At 35.9% G+C, this 18,347-nt stretch overlaps 2 protein-coding genes across 3 annotated transcripts in view; both read right to left on the bottom strand.

Moving 5' to 3' along the window:
* Positions 1-6,018, bottom strand: part of LOC105223778 (facilitated trehalose transporter Tret1-2 homolog) — a 69,312-nt gene extending 63,294 nt beyond the window's left edge. The window contains exon 1 of the mRNA XM_049458432.1: positions 5,429-6,018. The gene's annotated coding sequence lies outside the window, so the exon portion shown is untranslated. The remainder of the gene's footprint in view (positions 1-5,428) is intronic.
* Positions 6,019-10,276: 4,258 nt separating this feature from the next.
* LOC105223777 (ecto-NOX disulfide-thiol exchanger 1) lies at positions 10,277-18,133 on the bottom strand. 2 transcript variants are annotated; one of them, XM_049458978.1, is made up of 7 exons: positions 17,938-18,125; positions 16,889-17,539; positions 16,112-16,825; positions 15,000-15,106; positions 12,882-12,992; positions 11,007-11,807; positions 10,277-10,912 (listed from the first exon to the last, which is right to left on the bottom strand). In XM_049458978.1, the coding sequence occupies exons 1-7, from the start codon at positions 17,969-17,971 to the stop codon at positions 10,604-10,606; spliced, it is 2,727 nt and encodes a 908-aa protein (XP_049314935.1). In that variant the 5' UTR covers positions 17,972-18,125; the 3' UTR covers positions 10,277-10,603. The 2 variants fall into 2 exon arrangements, 1 of the variants encoding a protein (XP_049314935.1); XR_007423063.1 differs by lacking the exons at positions 10,277-10,912; positions 15,000-15,106 and having other exon boundaries at positions 11,691-11,807; positions 17,938-18,133.
* Between the last annotated feature and the right edge of the window lie 214 nt (positions 18,134-18,347).

Below are 18,347 nucleotides of genomic sequence, written 5' to 3'. Positions count from 1 at the left end.
TAAATACCCGTATGCACGTAGAAGGAAATTTTAGTCATCGAAGTCATTGATTTCATAAAAAATGCATTAAAATGTGTTAATGAGAAAAGGAGAAAAGTGCATAAAGCAAAAAGATGTGACATTGTGCTATAAAACACATGTTCTGATGCAGAAGAAAGAAAAAGAGCAATGAAAAGAACGCATTGTGCAAATGTTTGTCCATATGTACACACATATGTATGTGTGTGTGCATATAGAATTTACGGTACTAGTACAGTAAATTAAAAATACCTTCAAGTACACTGACAGCAGGCATAAAAATGAAATTAATAAACGCATGGAAAATAAAACTCGAATAAACAAAGCAAAATAAGGGCATGACGATTTCAAATAAAGACTGCTTTTTATAAGAACAACAACATCAAATAACAAAAAACATAAAAAGTTTTGCACACTCCAACAAATTACGCGACAAGTGGTAATAATAATATTGACATTGAGTGCGCGCAAAAGCTGTGACTGGCCAGTTACATTAAATCCGATACTCAGACTAGAAAAATCTACGTACTTACCGACGAACACTTTGTATGACTCGCAGTGCAAAAATGTGATTACATTTAAAAACAGTTTATAATTTCGCTCAAGTGATGTTCAAGTACCTTTGTATGTATGTACACATGTGTGTGTATAAGAGGAAGCGGTGAAGCATCAAAATGGTCAAGAGAAATGTTAGTTTGTGAGTGAAATTTTCTGACTGGAATCGCCTAGTCAAGAAAAGTCAGGTAAACTCGTTTAGAAGTGAAATGCAACTAACCCTAAAGATACTAGTTGGTAACTAGTTCATAAACTTCTAGCAAAAGTTACGAAAACTCATTTTCATGGGAAAAGGATTTCCCCATTTAGTGGTCCGAAAATAACTAGTCCTGAAAATGGACTAGTACTTGTAATCTACATACAAATGTAAATTTAAAATAAAATTATGTTTTAAGAAGTTATTCACTTAACTTAGGATCCTAGTTGTAATAACTATTTGGCGGTAGTGCGAAACTGGCATGTGTACACATACTATATGTACATACGTATGAGTATGCATCTCAAAGTAAACCGATGATAAACCAATAACCGACAAAAACTATGGCCACAGTGTAACCAGTTCACTATTTTCTATGTAGTTTAGTCAATTCCACTGCAGGTTATACACAAGTATATATACATACATACATAAATATATGTATATATATGTGTATATAAACATACTAAAATGTGTTGGATGGGTGTCAGTTTTCTTGCAAATATGTACAACGCTTATCAGTTCATTAGTTTTCTTTTCAGCTTACAACTGTAAGTGTTAATGCCACAATAATCTCAGTGCATAAACTTTTAATGAAAAGGTAAATACGTGATAAACCAGAAATCAACAAAAATTTAAAAAATGTAAAACAATATATTCACCTTTTGTTTACTTAGCTTATTAGCGTACAATTGCTTTACTTACACGACTTTTAACAGTTTTTCTGTAATTATACAATTTGATTGATTCAAAATATACAAAAATGAAGAGATCATGACTGAATTTCTATTTTAACTAGTTGCATGTTCTTTTTAAGTTATCGTTATCAATAACCAGTTCAGTCGTCTAATAAGGGCCAATTGAGTAACAGTAATTTTGGTAAAATGGATATAAAAGAGTATGCTTTCCGTAAGAGAATTGACAGTATCCTGTCTCTCTCCTCAAAGCCCCTCAAAAATGGAAGTAACTAAAAACCAATAACTTGAATTTGTAAAAAATGCTAACGCATTTAAGTTATTTTCTTGAATTCAAGCAAAAATTGTTTTTTTCACGCATATTTGACCATAAAACCGTAAAAACGCTTAGTTGAATTTCTCTCTAAATGAAATGTGAAACTGTGAAGAGTTAAAAAAGAAAGCTTACTTATCTATAATTTTTATAAGCTTCACTGTCTGAACACTCTTTTTATCAACTTTATGTAACCAATTCTGGTAGATGACACAACTCTAATAATTATGTCAAAAGCGAGGCGAACTGTCAAACTTTCATAGTAAATATAAATCCTTTTCTTTTCGTTCATAAGGTCACGGCATTTTAATATGAAACTGTCTTCTTTACATGATATGACTTTAAAGTTCTATCTTTTAATGATTTAACTGTAACAGATGTTTTCATACACAGCTCAAACAATTCAAATGATTTTTCACCTAAATTTTGTGCACGAAAATGATTTTCACCCCGTTTTCACGTCTTCAAGTGTAGTTATTATAAACGAAAATTTCGGAGAAACAGACTGAGTAAGAATTTTCAGTTGGCGGAAGTATTTTTGTTAAAAGTGTTTGGCTGAATAAAAGAACCGTGAAGTAAAAACAAAAAACTGAATGTTCGGGATTATGTTTTATAAAATTTAGTGAACTTTGGAAAAAACTCAACACTTCCATCTTGGCTGACCAGCGTTTGAGAGGTGAAGCCTTAAACACTTGGAAGCGTATACCTTCAGACATCCCACCGAACTGGCGGGAGTGGAAATTAAACGCCTGTGCTAATTTGTATTGGCTACTAATCGTTTTGCTAATTTATAAATTCGAATACAGGAGTTCTTCTTTTCTATGGCTTCACAAAGAACTACATACAGCAGTCCACGTGCGATCTTTGATCAGCCATCTAACTTAACCTAACCTAAGACGATAAAAGTGGTAGAAAATGCACACAAGTGAAATTTTCTATTGCAGCTAAGTTACAAAAAAATTGGCTGCTATATGCAATTCCTTTAAGAGTATTGTGTTAGACTATTTGCATGTACTGTACCCAATACCCATTTCAAATTGTAATTTACTCAGTGATATGCTCGACAACTCCTTAATCTGAGTTTTAGGCGACAAATAGTATAATATAAGTACATATTTGCATACAACAACAACAGTAAGGAAGGCAGCGGCAAACTTTAAAAAAATATGTGTGTACATACTTATGTACATAGGTATATCTATAGCCATGCGCATAGTAATTTGGAAGCGCAGTGTCAGTTGCCGACACAAACGTTGTCTGATCACCTTTTCACGCCGCAGACGCTGCCACGTGACCCATACAAATTAATTCTAAAGCCGAGAAAAACAAACGTGCAGTTGTGATATATGAATGTGACTTTCGCTACAATAGGCCGTTTTTCAATCACTACCTAAATGCATTTTGCGTACTGTCTACGAAGTGTCGTTCTTACATAAACGTTTAGACGTTAATTTTATTTTGATTTAAGCACCGATCGTTATTTGTTTTTGAGTTGGCTATGGATCTGGGCGTGTAGGAGCTCATGGAGACGAAGCCGGTCATAATACGAGTTGTACATCCCCGACAATGCAGTTATATACATACATACATACATATGTGGGTGGTTGGAAGCGGTTGTGGTTATACTATTTTGTAAGCGTTTGTGAGGTGATTGCGTTAGGCCCTCTTCCAGTTGCTCATCTGAATAAGTAATTAGTAGAATTTTGTTTTTGTATTAACATTTTTTCATTGTGTTAATTGGAAGTGCGACGCTGTAATTGCTTTCGAAAAATCCAATGAAATGAAAACACTTCTAATAAGTGATTTCGTGATTTTCCAATGAGTGATTTGTCAGTGTGGAAAACTTTACCCATCACGTTTAGTGTATTCTCGCTAAAAGTTTGCTAGATGCTAATAGAGTGTCGCATATTTTACCAATCATCAGCATTTCTATAAAGTCGTTAATTATAGTCTATGAAACTGATGATTAAATGGGTGATATGCGTCTACAAGACAAATATAGTACATCACCGGTGCGAAATATCTTAATGATTCTTTAAAAACTTCCTAAGCGACAGAAACTGACAATTCCATGCTCGTTCACCTGTTTTACCATCAACTAGTTACTTGGTTTAAGAGTTATCAGACGGAAACTGGTGTAAACAAACAAGAAGAGACGAAGAGATTCGAAAGATTGGAGTAAAAAGGGAAACTCGGGTTACAAATTCTCTACGTGACATGTGACTGCAGATTGTCAAGTGTTTTAAAGTATAGCATTTCTCGAATGATTTAGTGAAGTTTGTTCTTGGCTGTTACAGATATGAATCCGAATGGTTACATGGACCAGATTGAATTAAAACTAGAGTAGTTGCTATACTTCCACAAAGCTTTGTAATATATTTACGACAATTTTAGATTAAAGTAATACTTCCACTTATTTAAAGCCCCTAAAATTTGTATTCCTACACCGAATTTTTATTTCTATGAATTACAGAATATGTTTGTTTATGATTCATGATTTATTACGATTATTTTCTAATCACTTTTACACTTTCACTTTAATAAATCTATTTATGCTTTAAATTTCTAAAACAACTACCAAATTTCAACAGCTGGCTGTATTGAAAAGTTATTTTTGAGGACTTAGATATTTTATGAAAGATTTTTGTGTTTTAATAGAACTTGATGAAACCTTGATTCACGCGTAAAATATTGAGTTATAAAATAAGAGAAGAACCTTAAAAAATAATGTCAAACCTTTTTTGATTGATATAAAAAATGTGTCTTCACTATTTAGCGGCTTAAGATTTCAAGAGAGATCGATATTTGGAAACTTGAAAGCTGTATATCAATCTATTTATTGAGAGAACACTATGGATATGTCAAGTCTAAAGTCTATGCGGACAATCCCGATTCGATTCAGGTCCTGGAACAAAATGTCACGCATGTCATTCGCCAGTTACTAGTAGAAATAGTCGAACGAGTCATCGAAAATTAAACTCAACGGATGGACGATCGGAGACGTAGCCGCGGCTAACATTTGAAAGAAATAATCTTCAAAAATAAATACCGAAAAATGTTCTTTTGAATGATAATAAATATTCCCCATTAAATTTGCAGTTGATGTGTTTTTTCTTTAAAAAAGGAGTGAACCTCGAAACGGACCACCCTTCATAATAAATAATGGCACCAAATTTAATGAGCACAAAAAAGTCGAATTTACCTATTATGCATTTATTGTAAGTGTCAAAGGTAATTATTTGATCTCTTTAAACCAAAATAAATCAAAATTAACGCGGCACTACTGTCCGTTGACAATACTTTAAAATTTTAGCTTTAAAATCAAAACACCTGACTACGTAGACGACGTAGATAAATACGATACTAAATTGCTTGGCCGCTTTTAACCCAAAAATGCCTAAGACATCCATTACTTGTAAATTTTAATTACCTTCTAACTACACTGATTACATAAAAAAGTTGGTGAATAAGCGTGTGTGTATGTGTTTGGCAGATTTGAATAAACAAATTTGGTTGCGTAAACGTGAGGCGTTGTTACAACAGCTGCCCTTGGAGCGGAGGCCAGGCGCACAGAAGGACAAAATCGTGTACAGCGGCGGCGGCTGGGTTGGAGGTGCTTGTGTATGAACTGTTATTGTTGTTGGTACTTACCCTTCACTTTTCTTAGTACTTTGCCGAAACGTATTGACTTGTTGTTTTTGTTGTCTGACCTTCTCTTCTGCTTTGCTTTTTTATTACTTTTATAAATTTCTTTACACAAAATTGTTGTTGCAATAAAGTTCGTTGCTTATTTGCCGTTTTCAGTTTCTTCGTTTTTTTTTTGAAGTTACTACCTTTCAACGCGTTCTTATTCTTTGCCAAAGGACTGTCCCAAAGGCTATATTATTTCGTAAGTTAAAAAATTAACAAAACAGAACACCGATTGGACGTAATCAACAGTAAATTGGCGGGTACGCCGATTCTCGAAACTATAGAGAACAAAGCGCACTTCCTTGCTTTATATTATTGCACTTTTTTTAAAAAGCTGAAAACAACAAAAAGTGTTCGTACGCGACACGAAAATGAAATAACAAAAACAAAACACGTTATACAATGGTGTCTTATATAAAGCGTTGGCAGGATTCTGTGAAGCAGCACTTGTGTGGATATTATCGCCACAGTTACGTGAGAGTGTTCAGTTGGGGGTATCGCGCAGGCCGCGTGTAGCGTATTCGAGCTCGCAAAGACGACTGTGCTGGCCGTTGTTGTGTGACTGCGCTCGAGGAGGTCGCACCGAGGCAGCAAGTCAGCACAAAGCAGCGAACCAGCGAGCCAAACCGGCAGCCAGTTCGTCAAGCAGCCAAGCGCGCACGTACACACAATCTGCGCCAAGTCAGACCGCTGTAAGCGTCACGAAATTGCTCGGCACTTTGGAGCTCGGTAAATCGACGATAGCTCACTCATCGCACATACATACATATGTATGTATGAATTTATCTGTAAGTAGCTGCATTGGTATGAGTGTGGATATGCGCTTTCTTCTCGCTTTAAGTAGTGTAAGTAGTGTAGTTGTTGCTGGAGCCGGTATGAATGTTGGGGGCGCCAACAACATATAATTTTCTTTTTCATCTGTATTTGACTGTGTTGTAGTTGTTCTTACTCTTGTTTTTCTTGTGAGTCAAATTAGGATGCTTCGTCACATGCGTACATTTGTATGTATGTACTCAGCGGTACGTGTTGTGGCTGCGTCGTGGCTAGGAAGGCATCGGCCATGAGAAAACCGGCATTGGCATTCAGCTGTTAAATGCTGCACAGTGGGTTGATATGAGGTATTCCTTTATCTCTATGTACATATGTATGTATCTACATCTGTAAATTAGGGTTTTTCCGTTTCTGCTTGATATGTTATTATCAAACGGTTGTAGGATCCCGACACATTCTTGGTGTGAAGGAAGCTTCTATTTACAAAGACGTAACCAACTTTCTATTGCTTTGCAGTCAACTTTTGATGTACATACATACATATGTGTGTATATATATATACTTGTCAGCCATCTTTGACCTTTATTGAGATCGGGCCACAAACAAAAAATTTCTTTCTAAGAATATTCACTTTACCCAGAAGATTGTCAATAATATTGTTTCTTTTTTGAGATACACATGTAATTACTTTCGGATAGTACACCGAACATTGTACACCAATCAATAAACAATTTAAGGCTGCGCTATTGGTTCAATGGAACTTCGAGTTCGAAGTTAGGCTTTAGCTCTTGCTCTGTCCTTCATATTTCCAGTTCACAACTTGATATTCGTCGTTAGTATAAAATTTCTCTAAGTGGCATTTTTAAAACTTAGCAAAAGTTTGTACTAAATCTCTCCTAATTGCCGTCTGGAAACCTCTTAAGATCCCAGAGACGAGCTTGCGACGCGGTAGATTATGAATGAACGGAGCTGTCGAAGCTTCAGCGTGAATATTTGCATAGGCTCGGAAAATGTGGATATTCTTTTGGTTTTAGTATTATTCCAGGCAACATATTGTGTATGAAACATAATTATTTCTAATTATTTTATAAAGCACCGTCGAAGATAAGTATGGAGTTTAAAACGCGGTTTGCTGAAATTTGTTCACCGTTCTCTCAAAATTAGATGAATAGATAAAAGGATCTGTGCACTCGTAAATTAGAAGAGGTCTCAGTAACTCAGCTTTGGAAAGGCATACATCGAAATCCGGTGCTTTTAGCTGACTCCAGTTCACAGTGCAGTGCTTTTTATCCAAACAAAAGTTAATGTTAACCTATTACTTTAATTGTATCTGTTACTGAGTCGTAGATCCTTGAAACAGTACTCAATTGTAAACTAACACAACCCTTAACCATTCTCCCATATTTATTTTCGCAATTCTTTAATTCAGTGAAATTTCTGCAAAAACTAAATCGTTTGTTATTTAGAGAATGTGTTATAACATAGTAAATGCAAATTTTAAAATGTTCGAAATTGTTCACCCACTTCACAGTGTTTAAGCTTGTAGTGCCGCATGCTGACACTGTGAACCATACTGCTACGTGCAGTTACGTGCTTGAAAGGAAGAGAACGAGAGAGAGAGAGAGTGTGTGGGCAAGATTTCCGGCGCCTTCAAAGCCAAGGCTCCTTGCCCACCCACACAATAATCGAACTGCTTTCGTAGACGTCATCGTTTGCAGAACACACCAACAAATACACTTTGGGGTTAATTGCCGAGGGTCGACCGGCAGTCAAAATAATGCATTTGTAGACACATAAACAGAAAAGCTACATATAACTGAGCCACATACAAGCATAAGCTTGTGTGGAAAGGAGTGCAATCTCTGTGCTCTTGATAATTTCGCAATTTCGCTAGACTGCAAGGATACCTCGATGCTGCGCACTGTTGCTTTCAGCATTGACTAACTATTTGCCCTTGATGAAGGTGAAAGTGAATTAGTATGCATTTTGAGTTCTCGTATCACTCGCTCTCAGTTTCATTGCCTGAATGATTGCGGTTGTCTTTAAAGATAAATGTCATGTTTTGTTCTTAAAATTTTCTGTAATGACTTCATTGAATACGCGCTGATTGCGTGTAAAAAAAGTTGTAAAAGTTAATAAATTGGATTGAGAAGTCGATGAACTCAGAAATCGGTGTAGGCTGCTCTTCCAGCGTCTAGTTTCGAGATTGTTTGCTTATTGTGTACGACCTTCCCAAAGAATGAAAATAATCGAGACGGAATACCAAACGCTCCCCAACAGAATATGTTATGGGATATTGCCTGGTCCAGTCCACTTCCTGTAATTAATGCTTACCATATTCCTTGTGATTTTAATTTTAGTCCGGATTAGTTTTAGTTAGGTTAGCCCAGTTTAGGATTAACAAAAAAATCGTTTTCGCTTACATATACGTTATGTTCTTGAAAACATAACTCATTTGGTGGAATAATGAACAAGAATTTCATTGAACAATCAGTCAGCTGCAGTAGGGTGAATTTTCAACATGTTTTGATCAAAACTGCACTTCGAATTGAAATTTAAGTTGAAACTTTTAAGTAACTTTCTAGATTTGGCGACCCTAGTGTTTCAATCTGGCAACTCACAATTTTATCGTAATGTTCGACATTTTTGATGATGTACATACTCAGAGCGCTATTTGTGTTGTTTGCAGTTACTTGAAATACTCAACTCGGGCAAACAAATTAAATTAATTTGCGAACATTTTTGCACGTTTATTTTTTACAAATTTCGACGGGGATTATCTTAGCAACACTGCATTGATGAACTTTATTTAATTTTTACCGCTGAAGTTCCAACAAGGACCAGTGTTTATCGATGGTATGTTGAATTCAATCGAGGTCGTAGATCACTCCAAGACAAATTTCGTGAAGGTCGCCCAAAATCAGTTGTAGTTCCGGAAACCATTGTTGCTGTACGGAAACGACTTTTTCCAGATCGTCAAGTGACCTATCGTGAGATTTAGGAAACTATAGGTATTACTTTTCTACATTTCATTGTAGAATTTTTTTTTGGAAAAACTGAACATGTCGCAACCATACCACGAGAACAATACAGAGCAGTAAATTGTGAGTGGTAGACATCCACTTCAGCTCTGACGCATTCGACGCAGTACCCGCCAGGGTAATCAGAGAAAAGTGAAGGCCTCCACTCTTTTGGAAAGGCCAGGTGGAGAAGGACCTGAGTACACTTGGAATCTCCAATTGGCGCTAAGCGGAGAAAATTTAGAACGACTGGCGCGCTGCAACTATTTTCTTGGCAGTTGTCTTTAAGAAATCAGAAAACCCAACCGCCGAAGACGGATCTCTCTTCACCACGACAATGTATTTTTCAGCACTTAATACATCGATTTGATGTGTAAATCACTGTAAAGTCCTGATTTGGCTTCAAACGACTTCGTTTTATTTCCGTTCGTAAAAAATAAACTAAGAGGTCAACGTTCTGCGAAACCTGAAGATGCGGTTGATGTGTTTAGAACGCATGTTTTGGACATATTTCAATCAATATCAGAGTAGCAAAAGTGCTTCGAGAATTGCTTCAAACGCACGCAAAAGTGTATAGATTTTAATTAGGAATATTTTGAAAAATAATAATTTTCGATGAATAAAATTTGGTTTTGTTGTCAAATACCGAAATACAAAAGGCAATCCACGTTGAGCTACTGTCGAAATTTCTACCGAACTGTGGTTAGTTTTGTTAGAATTTAATTCGGTGCTAGGTGATTCGAAAACGGCAGCCAGCGAAGATAAAGGGGCAAAAGCTCTGGTATTGACAGATTGCCGATCGGAGATGCGCAAGATAACTAATACAATAAGCATTACAAAAAACTGCATAATATTCTGCAGGAAATATTGGGTATAAGAAAGCTGTGGAGAATGCTAAAAAAATGTTTAGTTCACCAATTTCTTTAATAAATGTGATTTCTGCATTTGTAAACGATCGAATATGTGTTGCATATATTTCGATACTTCCTTTTATTTATGACTATAAAGATAAACAAGCTTTGAGTATTTAAATGACCAGTTTCATTGGTTTTTTTATTAAGTTAATATAATATATATATATTTAAGTAAAAATTAAACTAGGCACGGAGCCTAATCTCATTTTTACCGAATAGCAAATATTTATGCGAGTTCATATTTAAAATCACTGTTTTTCCAAACATATTATTCTTTAATTCTAGAATTACTTTTTAAGAAATTTTTTTTTAAATGTACGGATTAAAATCGATGTCTCTTTTGCGAGTAATTGATGCTTACGAGTATAAATGTAATAAAATTCGGTTTCCATGTTTGGTTATTAGCAAGACTACTTAAAAGTTCTTTTTTTTCACTTTTCATCTTTAGCGCTATCACGTACGTTGCCGCCGGTTCCATCATCAGCTGCAGTAAATCCGCAAAATTTCCACTGTGGCTTGGGGTCGCTATTACAACCTACTTCAGCTGGATGTTCCAACTTGAAGAGATTAGTGTAGTTTGCCAATATCTGCTCTAACGTTGGCACCTGTAAGTCCAGCTTCTTCATATACTGCCGCAAGTAGATACAAATTGACTCAGTGCTGACGCCAAACGGTTGCACTATTAGATAGGCAGCCACCAACGCTATGATTTGGGCCTCCACAAATGGCAAGAATTTCAACTAGTAAAAAAAACGAAAAAAAACAATTTATAATAATTACTGAAACCCTAAATGGAAAATCAACTGAATCATAATTTTGCTTTTCTATACTTACTTCAATTCCTTTGCTTTCCTCTGATAACTGCACTTTCACTTTGTCGGCACTAGAAATATCATAGCTAGCATCCTTAGTTTCAACACTGTCGCCAAGCGTTGGGGTATCGATTGTCTTTTGCACAGTTGCAGCTGTTTCTTTCATTTCTGAACGGTTGTCATGCGCTGCTTCCTCTGAGGGTTTTTCGTCTGTCTTGTTGCTTTGGTCTGTGACTTTTTCGTCATCATCGGTTTCATGTATTTCTACAACGTCATTCTGATCTTCTATAATATTCACTTCGTCATCACTTTTGTAGCCATCAATATCTATAATTTGTATGTGACTAGGTTTGTCGGCATTAGTCGAATTTTCAGTATTATCTCTCTCCCTATTGGACTTTGTCGAATCTTTCGGCTTATGCCTCGTGGAATCTTCCACAGCCACCTCTTCCACATCATTGTCGTCCTCATCGTCAACATCGATATCTTCAGTTTCATTGATTAATATCTCACTGGTCTCGGAGTTAATTGACGATGATTCGCGATCTCTTCGCTTGTTAGTGGTTTCTTTGATTCTAGTCTTTAACAATAATTGCTTCACGCCAGCTTCTTTCAACTTACGCTCGAGCTGTTCAATTGTTTTGTTGTCCTTTTGTTCGCGCATTTTGGTCTGCATCAATTGGGTTTGCATATTGCGTATCGTTTCCTGCAGCACTTTGATCTGTTTCTCACGATAATCATTGTCGTATTTGATGTCGGTGCGGACGTGCGACATTTCGCTACGCAAAGCTTCTAGCTGACAGCGCAGCGAGTCGTTTTCTTCCTGTAATTACAAATTGATTTTATTTATATCGAGCAAAAAGGGTAGAGCATTTTAAGGTTAAGATATTTCAAATAATTTATAAAATCTAAAGAATTTAATCTTTTAGTATTTTTACCCTCCACAAAAATTCACTCCATAATACTTAAGGCCTAAAGTCAGGGATTGGAGATCGAGCCATTTTTAAAGAAATCAAATCATAACTAAGATGCACCATTCATAAGCGAAATTCACATTCTTGTTGTACATTCTCATAAATGGTTTATGCCAAATTGACGGCCATGTCTGCGAATTTTAGAAAAATAAAGAACAATATATCGGTGATGGCTTTTGTTGTTCTACGTCAAGATGCCTCAAAAACAGATCCCACATGAAAAAGTGTGCAAAGAGCCTGCCGATTGAAGGTGCACGAAAGCTGCGACACTTAGCATTTTAAAACAGCAGGACATAGCTATGAAATACTGGTAACGAGAAAACTGTCTGCGCAATGGGACCCGCAACTATGTACAAGTGAACCATTCGAATATATCTCAGCAAATACAATCAGACAAAGTTTCGGTGTCCTTTCATGACCTTCGATGAATAATGTATCCACTAGAGATCACCGAGTAGTCAAAACTGTGGATTTCACCTGAGAAACTTGCCCCAAATAAGGACAACTGTCTTATCAACCGGAAATAATTTGGGATATACAAGGGGAGATTTACATCGCCTAACTGGAGACGTGCAAAACAGTGGCAGGCTTCTAATACACCGTATTATTGGGCCGTTTCGAGGCTGATTCGCAGAAAAAACAATTGTATTCGGGTTTACACCGCCCCTGTAGTCATACCCGAGTTGGTCAATCTAGCGTACAAACTGATGCTCCATCTACCGTGTACTCTGAATTTGGGTCAACATGACTTCTTTTTGTTTTCAAATATGAAAGAAGTAAAAGATTATCGTCAACACGACTGCTTGCATTTAGTCAGCATTTAGAGAAGTTGTAGGTGTCTCTCATTTTTAGCGCTCTTATACTAAATTGAACTATTGTAGATCAAAAACTTCAAAGGGTACAAATAACAACAAGCTACCCACCTTCAAACTCTCCGCATCGTAGCGTGTTCTTTTTGCGCTGCTACCCTGATAGTTCCGATCGTCGTCTGACATTTCCATTTCATCATCCTCAATCTGCACGGAGCGTAATTCCTGTTTTATGCACATCGGAGCAATAATTAGCACAAGAATTTATATGTATATTTCATATTACTGCTTTATTATAAGAGTTTAACTATAATTGAAGAAAATTTGACTTTGTCAAGTTTCGAAATGAAAAGGAATTTGAAAAAATCCTAAACTGAGATTAAATATTTTTTCGCTCTTTACTTATATAATTTGGCGCATCTTCAGCCCACGGTTCGTTTGTTTGTACTTACCTCAAATTTGGAACTTTCAAAAATGATATTCGTTTAAAAAAATATTTTTAATACGAACTCATGTTTTAAATGGTTTGGTTTCTTGTTTTAATAGTTCTTTTTAAGTTGTAATAAATAAATAGATTAATGTTGAGGCGAAAAAAGAAAAATAATCACCATGTTTGTTTTTGTACTTATTATATGTATATGACAACCAATTTGAAGCGATTAAACCGAAATTAAAATGTATTTATACATGTGTATGGCAATACACGTACAAATTGAGTAAATAGTTTTACGGTTAAATATAAGTATGTTTGCAAATATTTCAAGAGACAACGGATACTGAATACAGTAATTGATTACAAGTCATGCAATGCTACATATAGTGTGTGTGTATGAGTGATGTGAGGGTGAACGGTGTATTCAATACAGAATTAGTGCATTTTATAAAAACAACATTCAACAATTTGGAACAAACAGTTTATTGGTAAAACATTCAAGGAAAGCAAATAAAAAACGGGCAAGACAGACTCAGGAATAAAAAGACAGGAAAGCCGATAATACTTCATGAAGGCAGCCAGAGGGACGAATCCCTTGGCAAGGGTCGGTATAAGGGAAGGTCGTACGTACCGCGTTCGTCCATTTGAGCACATGTTAATTTATGTGCCGTACTACATTATAAAGCGATCTAGAAAGCCGGGTATCTTTATATACGGTATGTGGGTCATTTGGGAAATGTATATCGACTTCGTAAATACTTTGTATTGATTCACTACATGCCTTTCGAAGCACTGTGACCTAATTTTCGTTGAATAATAGTATATAGAACGGAAATCAATATACTCAATATGCGGGGGTTCGCGACTAGTCTACAATACAGCAACGGATCCTGATTTATATTATTATAGAAAAACACATATATTTTTTAGAAGTTTTAGAAGAAGTCAAATGAAAAGTAGACGTAACTGTGGTCCGATTTTACCTTTTTTTAAACTATTATCAGGTCATCGTGATATTCTACATTTGGTCGTCTAATATCGTTTTTATTGTTGATGTATGTTCTTGTTGATGTGGTCGATATTTCGAAAACTGTGAAGAAATGTTTCTCGATGTGGCCATTTACGTTATACAATGGTAAGACGAGGGAATTAGTGATTCTAATAAGACCGGGAGTGAATTTCACAGGACGTTAAGTGTCATGGAGTTATTCTTTGTATATCTTTTGAACTCGTAGTTTGCTTTTGAGGTGTATAACAGGTGTTGGCGTATAACTCTGTGAACTGTGTTTCTGTCCAGGTGAGTCATATTTCAAGTATTTAGGAAATGAGGTAATAAATACTGCTCAAAGTGTATTTCCCCTAAACAAAGGCTTAGGAATTTCGAAGAGCGGGTTTTTCTTTAAAGATATAGGATCTATTTACATAGAAATTATTGACATACATTAAGGCTATCTAGATACAACGCTAATATGAACTTTATCTACAATATATCACAAATAGTGTGCAATTACTAGAAAATATTACTGGAAATATTACACTTACAAAGTGCATATATGATTGCATTGAAATATATGTATATTAGCAAATATTATTGATTAGTGTTTTGAAATGAAAATTAGGCAAAATATAAAGAAAGAGTTTTATCCATACAAGTCACCACAGAACAACAGCAAATATGTAAATGTAGCTATGTAAGTATATTAGTATATTACATTAACGCACTCACACACAGACACACAAGCGTGGTATGATGTAATGCAAGTAATAGAATTAAGTATTCTCTTTTTTTTTGTACGTACCAATGCCAGCTTCTTCCACTGATCGATGTTTTTTCTTTGGGCTTTGGTGAAATGGTCCCAAACCTTCTTGTGACTTGCAGCACTGAACACTTTTTCAATCTGAGTGACTGAATATGCAATTATAATAATAACAATAATAAAGAGGGGAGAGGGTTGGTTGGTTGTTTGATTGATTGGTTTCTTTGCTTGCACGCTGGCTATATACTTCTGTTATTCATAGATTGAGTACTTCTTTCATTCAAATTTAAATTTAAAAGGAAATGCATGTTTTGCAACTAAAAAAACGTTAAAAAGTAGAGTGTAATGGCTGAAAGGCTATACAGAGTCACGAGGAAAGTACTTGATTCTTACGGCAGTTGATTTTCTATAGTTACCACTAATTCCGGACAAACTACATACATCAGTTAAAGGAGCTTCTTTCGCTTTTCGAGAACTTATATGCTTAGCATTAATTTACAATTTACCTGTCGCTAGTACTTTTACAAACCTTTCCGCCTTTTGTTGTTTCCATTTTTTTTTTTTTCAAAATTTTGCATGTATTCCAAAATTGAGGTTACCTTTAAAACTAAAGTCGGCGAAGGCATAATGTTTATATTTATGTGTTAGGGTCTTGCAGTTACTAAAGGCAAAATCATTTAATTTGGTTTTTAATAGTCATTAAAATAAAACTGGCATACGCATATTCAATTCTCAAAAAAAGTCACATTTAAACTTTTAACAAACTCGGAATGAATTTGCCTTTAAGAAATTTAAATTAGTCGATTTTTTATAATTGTAAAAATATTAAATAATAGCTTAATTCAAATTAATAAAACAATGGGTATTTATTGCTTTGTGACTTGAGAAAAATATATAAATGAAGCATTTTGATGTTTCTGTCAAATGTCATTTCAACGTTAGTACTATGAGCCACGTCGCTAAAAAAAACGCTATTTGGCAAATATTCCGTTTGCAATAAAAAGTGAAAAATTCACAGTAACTCATTGCGAAACTGCGCCTACCACCCTAAATCAGTATAAAGCGAGCAAATGCAGTTACTCAGCGCCGCGCAGCTAAACTAATTTTCAACTACTTTGAAGAATATAAAGCAAATAGGCAAGTCAGATACTTACACTGTGCGGACATAGTCAGCATTTGTTTGCGGTAGCTTTCACGTGCTTTACGTAGATCATCTTCCAACTGCTGCTTATCAGTATGTAGACGACGCACATGGGCGTGTGTGCTTTGTATCATGGAGTAAAACATGTTGGCATTGCGTTTTGTGCAGTCGCCGCGCTCCAGCCAAATTGCAATTGTTTGTACGGCCTTAACGAAAGTGTCGCCGCTACGCAAATGCTCGGCTACCATTGATGCTTCATGCTCACTGTAATGTGGTATGGGTGGCGGCGATTGCGAACGTGTACGATCGATGGACAAGCGCTCCTTGTGGCGTTGTTCTCGTTGTAATTGACGCTGCTTGCACTCAAAATCGTAGAGATCATCGCGGGCCTGCGCGTAGTCTACATGTAGGCGACCAAAATTTGACGGTTCGCTAGAGTTAGAGATGCGTATGCGATAGCCAGAGAGATAGATTGCGCGGTCAACGGACGCTTCGTGACGATAGCGTATGTGGCAGAAATTCTTTTTCGATGTACGCAGTGTAGTGATTTCACCACAAGATTCAAATATTTCACGTACCAGATCCTCTGTACAGTTTTCAGGCAGACCTCCAACAAATACTGTGCGGCAACCAGGCGGCCGTTCACGTGTGGTGGGAGGTGGCGCATTTGGATTGGGTGGAAAAAGTATGCAATTCTTGGTTTTAATCACCTCTTTCATGCTGTTAACTATAGAAAATATTTATTTTAGTTTAACTTTTACATGAATTATTTAATAGTAACGTGTCTTACCAGGGGCATTTGCTGAACCGGGTTGTCCATTGACACAGTTTTCGTTATTAGGCAAAGTGCTGGCAAAGCTAGCAGCATAATTTTGTTGCATTTGCTGCATAGCTGCCAACATTGCTGTCGGATCCATAAACATTTGATTAGCCGCTGACGTGGCCACTGCAGCTGCGGATGTTGATGCAGCATTTGTTGGCGCAGCTGAAGGAAAGAACAAGTAGGGATTTGCTGTAATTCCACCAGCTGTGCCCGCTGGCGGTATAAAACCATTCATAAACATATTGGCACCGTGCATGCTCATTGTCAGCTTATCAACTGGCAAATTTGGGTCAGCTGCAGTGTGAACAGTAGTAGTTCCATTATGAGTAGCGTTTGCAGGTATAGGCGCTGCCTCCGATTCAGTTTCAATATCCATTGGTGCGGTACCACGATTCGGTTTTACTTTGGTTGGTGAATTCAAGGTAAATCTAGGAGCTGGTGGCGGTTCTGGTGTTCGATCACGAATATTTGTAGTTACTGCCATATTATTGTTGCTGGGATTGGTTGATACCGCATTCGCTGCACCAACTGCGGTACTTATTGCAGCAGCGAGTTGGTTGATGAAGTTCTGATTATTGTTTAGGGTGTTCCCGCCAGATATGGAACCAAGTAGGGGCACTGCAACAAAAACGCGAAAAAACTCAAATGTTTACAATGGTAATCAAAACAAAAGACGTGATAATAAAATCAGCTGTTTATCAAAATAAAATTACAATTAGCAAAGCGGCCGAAACAAGTGGAATGAAACGAAAAATAACAAAAGCAAAATGAAAGAAAATAAAATAAGAGTAATGCGAAAAGGGAGACAGTAGTAATTGAAAAAAAAAATGAAGAGAATTTGTAATTTTTTCAATGCACCAAAATATAATATTTTAGTAGAAAAAACGTTAAATTTGGAACAAAATGATTTCATATTTTCAAAAAGGAGGATTATGGTCAAAAATATAGTTTAGAATAATCTCTGCAAGTGCTGGATTTTCACTACTTTTCACCGGTTACGTAGCTAATGTACTTACACATTTTTTCCAAGTTAATATAGTTGAAATCCATTAAACTTTATAGCGTCTAATTGATCTGCTTCGCAATGTGTCTTTTGTAACATTTGGTTTCCCCTTTTTCACAAAAAAGTTTCGTTTAATCTTTATTTTGCCACAACGACTATTTACAAAATTCTCTATTTCTCAAGTGAAAATATAATTTGCCAGTGATGCCAACCTAACATAATTCAACCAAGCGAAAACAAATTTTTTGACTATTTAAAAATTGGGGTAATTTTTCTTAATTAGGACATGTAAAAAGTTTCGTTTGGAGCTAATAATGTTAAAGTTTTTAAAAATATTCACACCGTTAAAAAGTAGTAAATGCAAAAACGTTTTTTTTTTATTAATATCATAAAAACGACAATAAGGTGTTTTGTAGATCGGTA

The sequence above is a fragment of the Bactrocera dorsalis genome, chromosome 5 (genome assembly GCF_023373825.1).
Source record: "Bactrocera dorsalis isolate Fly_Bdor chromosome 5, ASM2337382v1, whole genome shotgun sequence".
In the NCBI taxonomy this organism is placed as follows: Eukaryota; Metazoa; Arthropoda; class Insecta; order Diptera; family Tephritidae; genus Bactrocera; species Bactrocera dorsalis.
The sequence above is the reverse complement of the archived record's forward strand: the minus strand, read 5'-3'. Positions and strand labels throughout refer to the sequence as shown.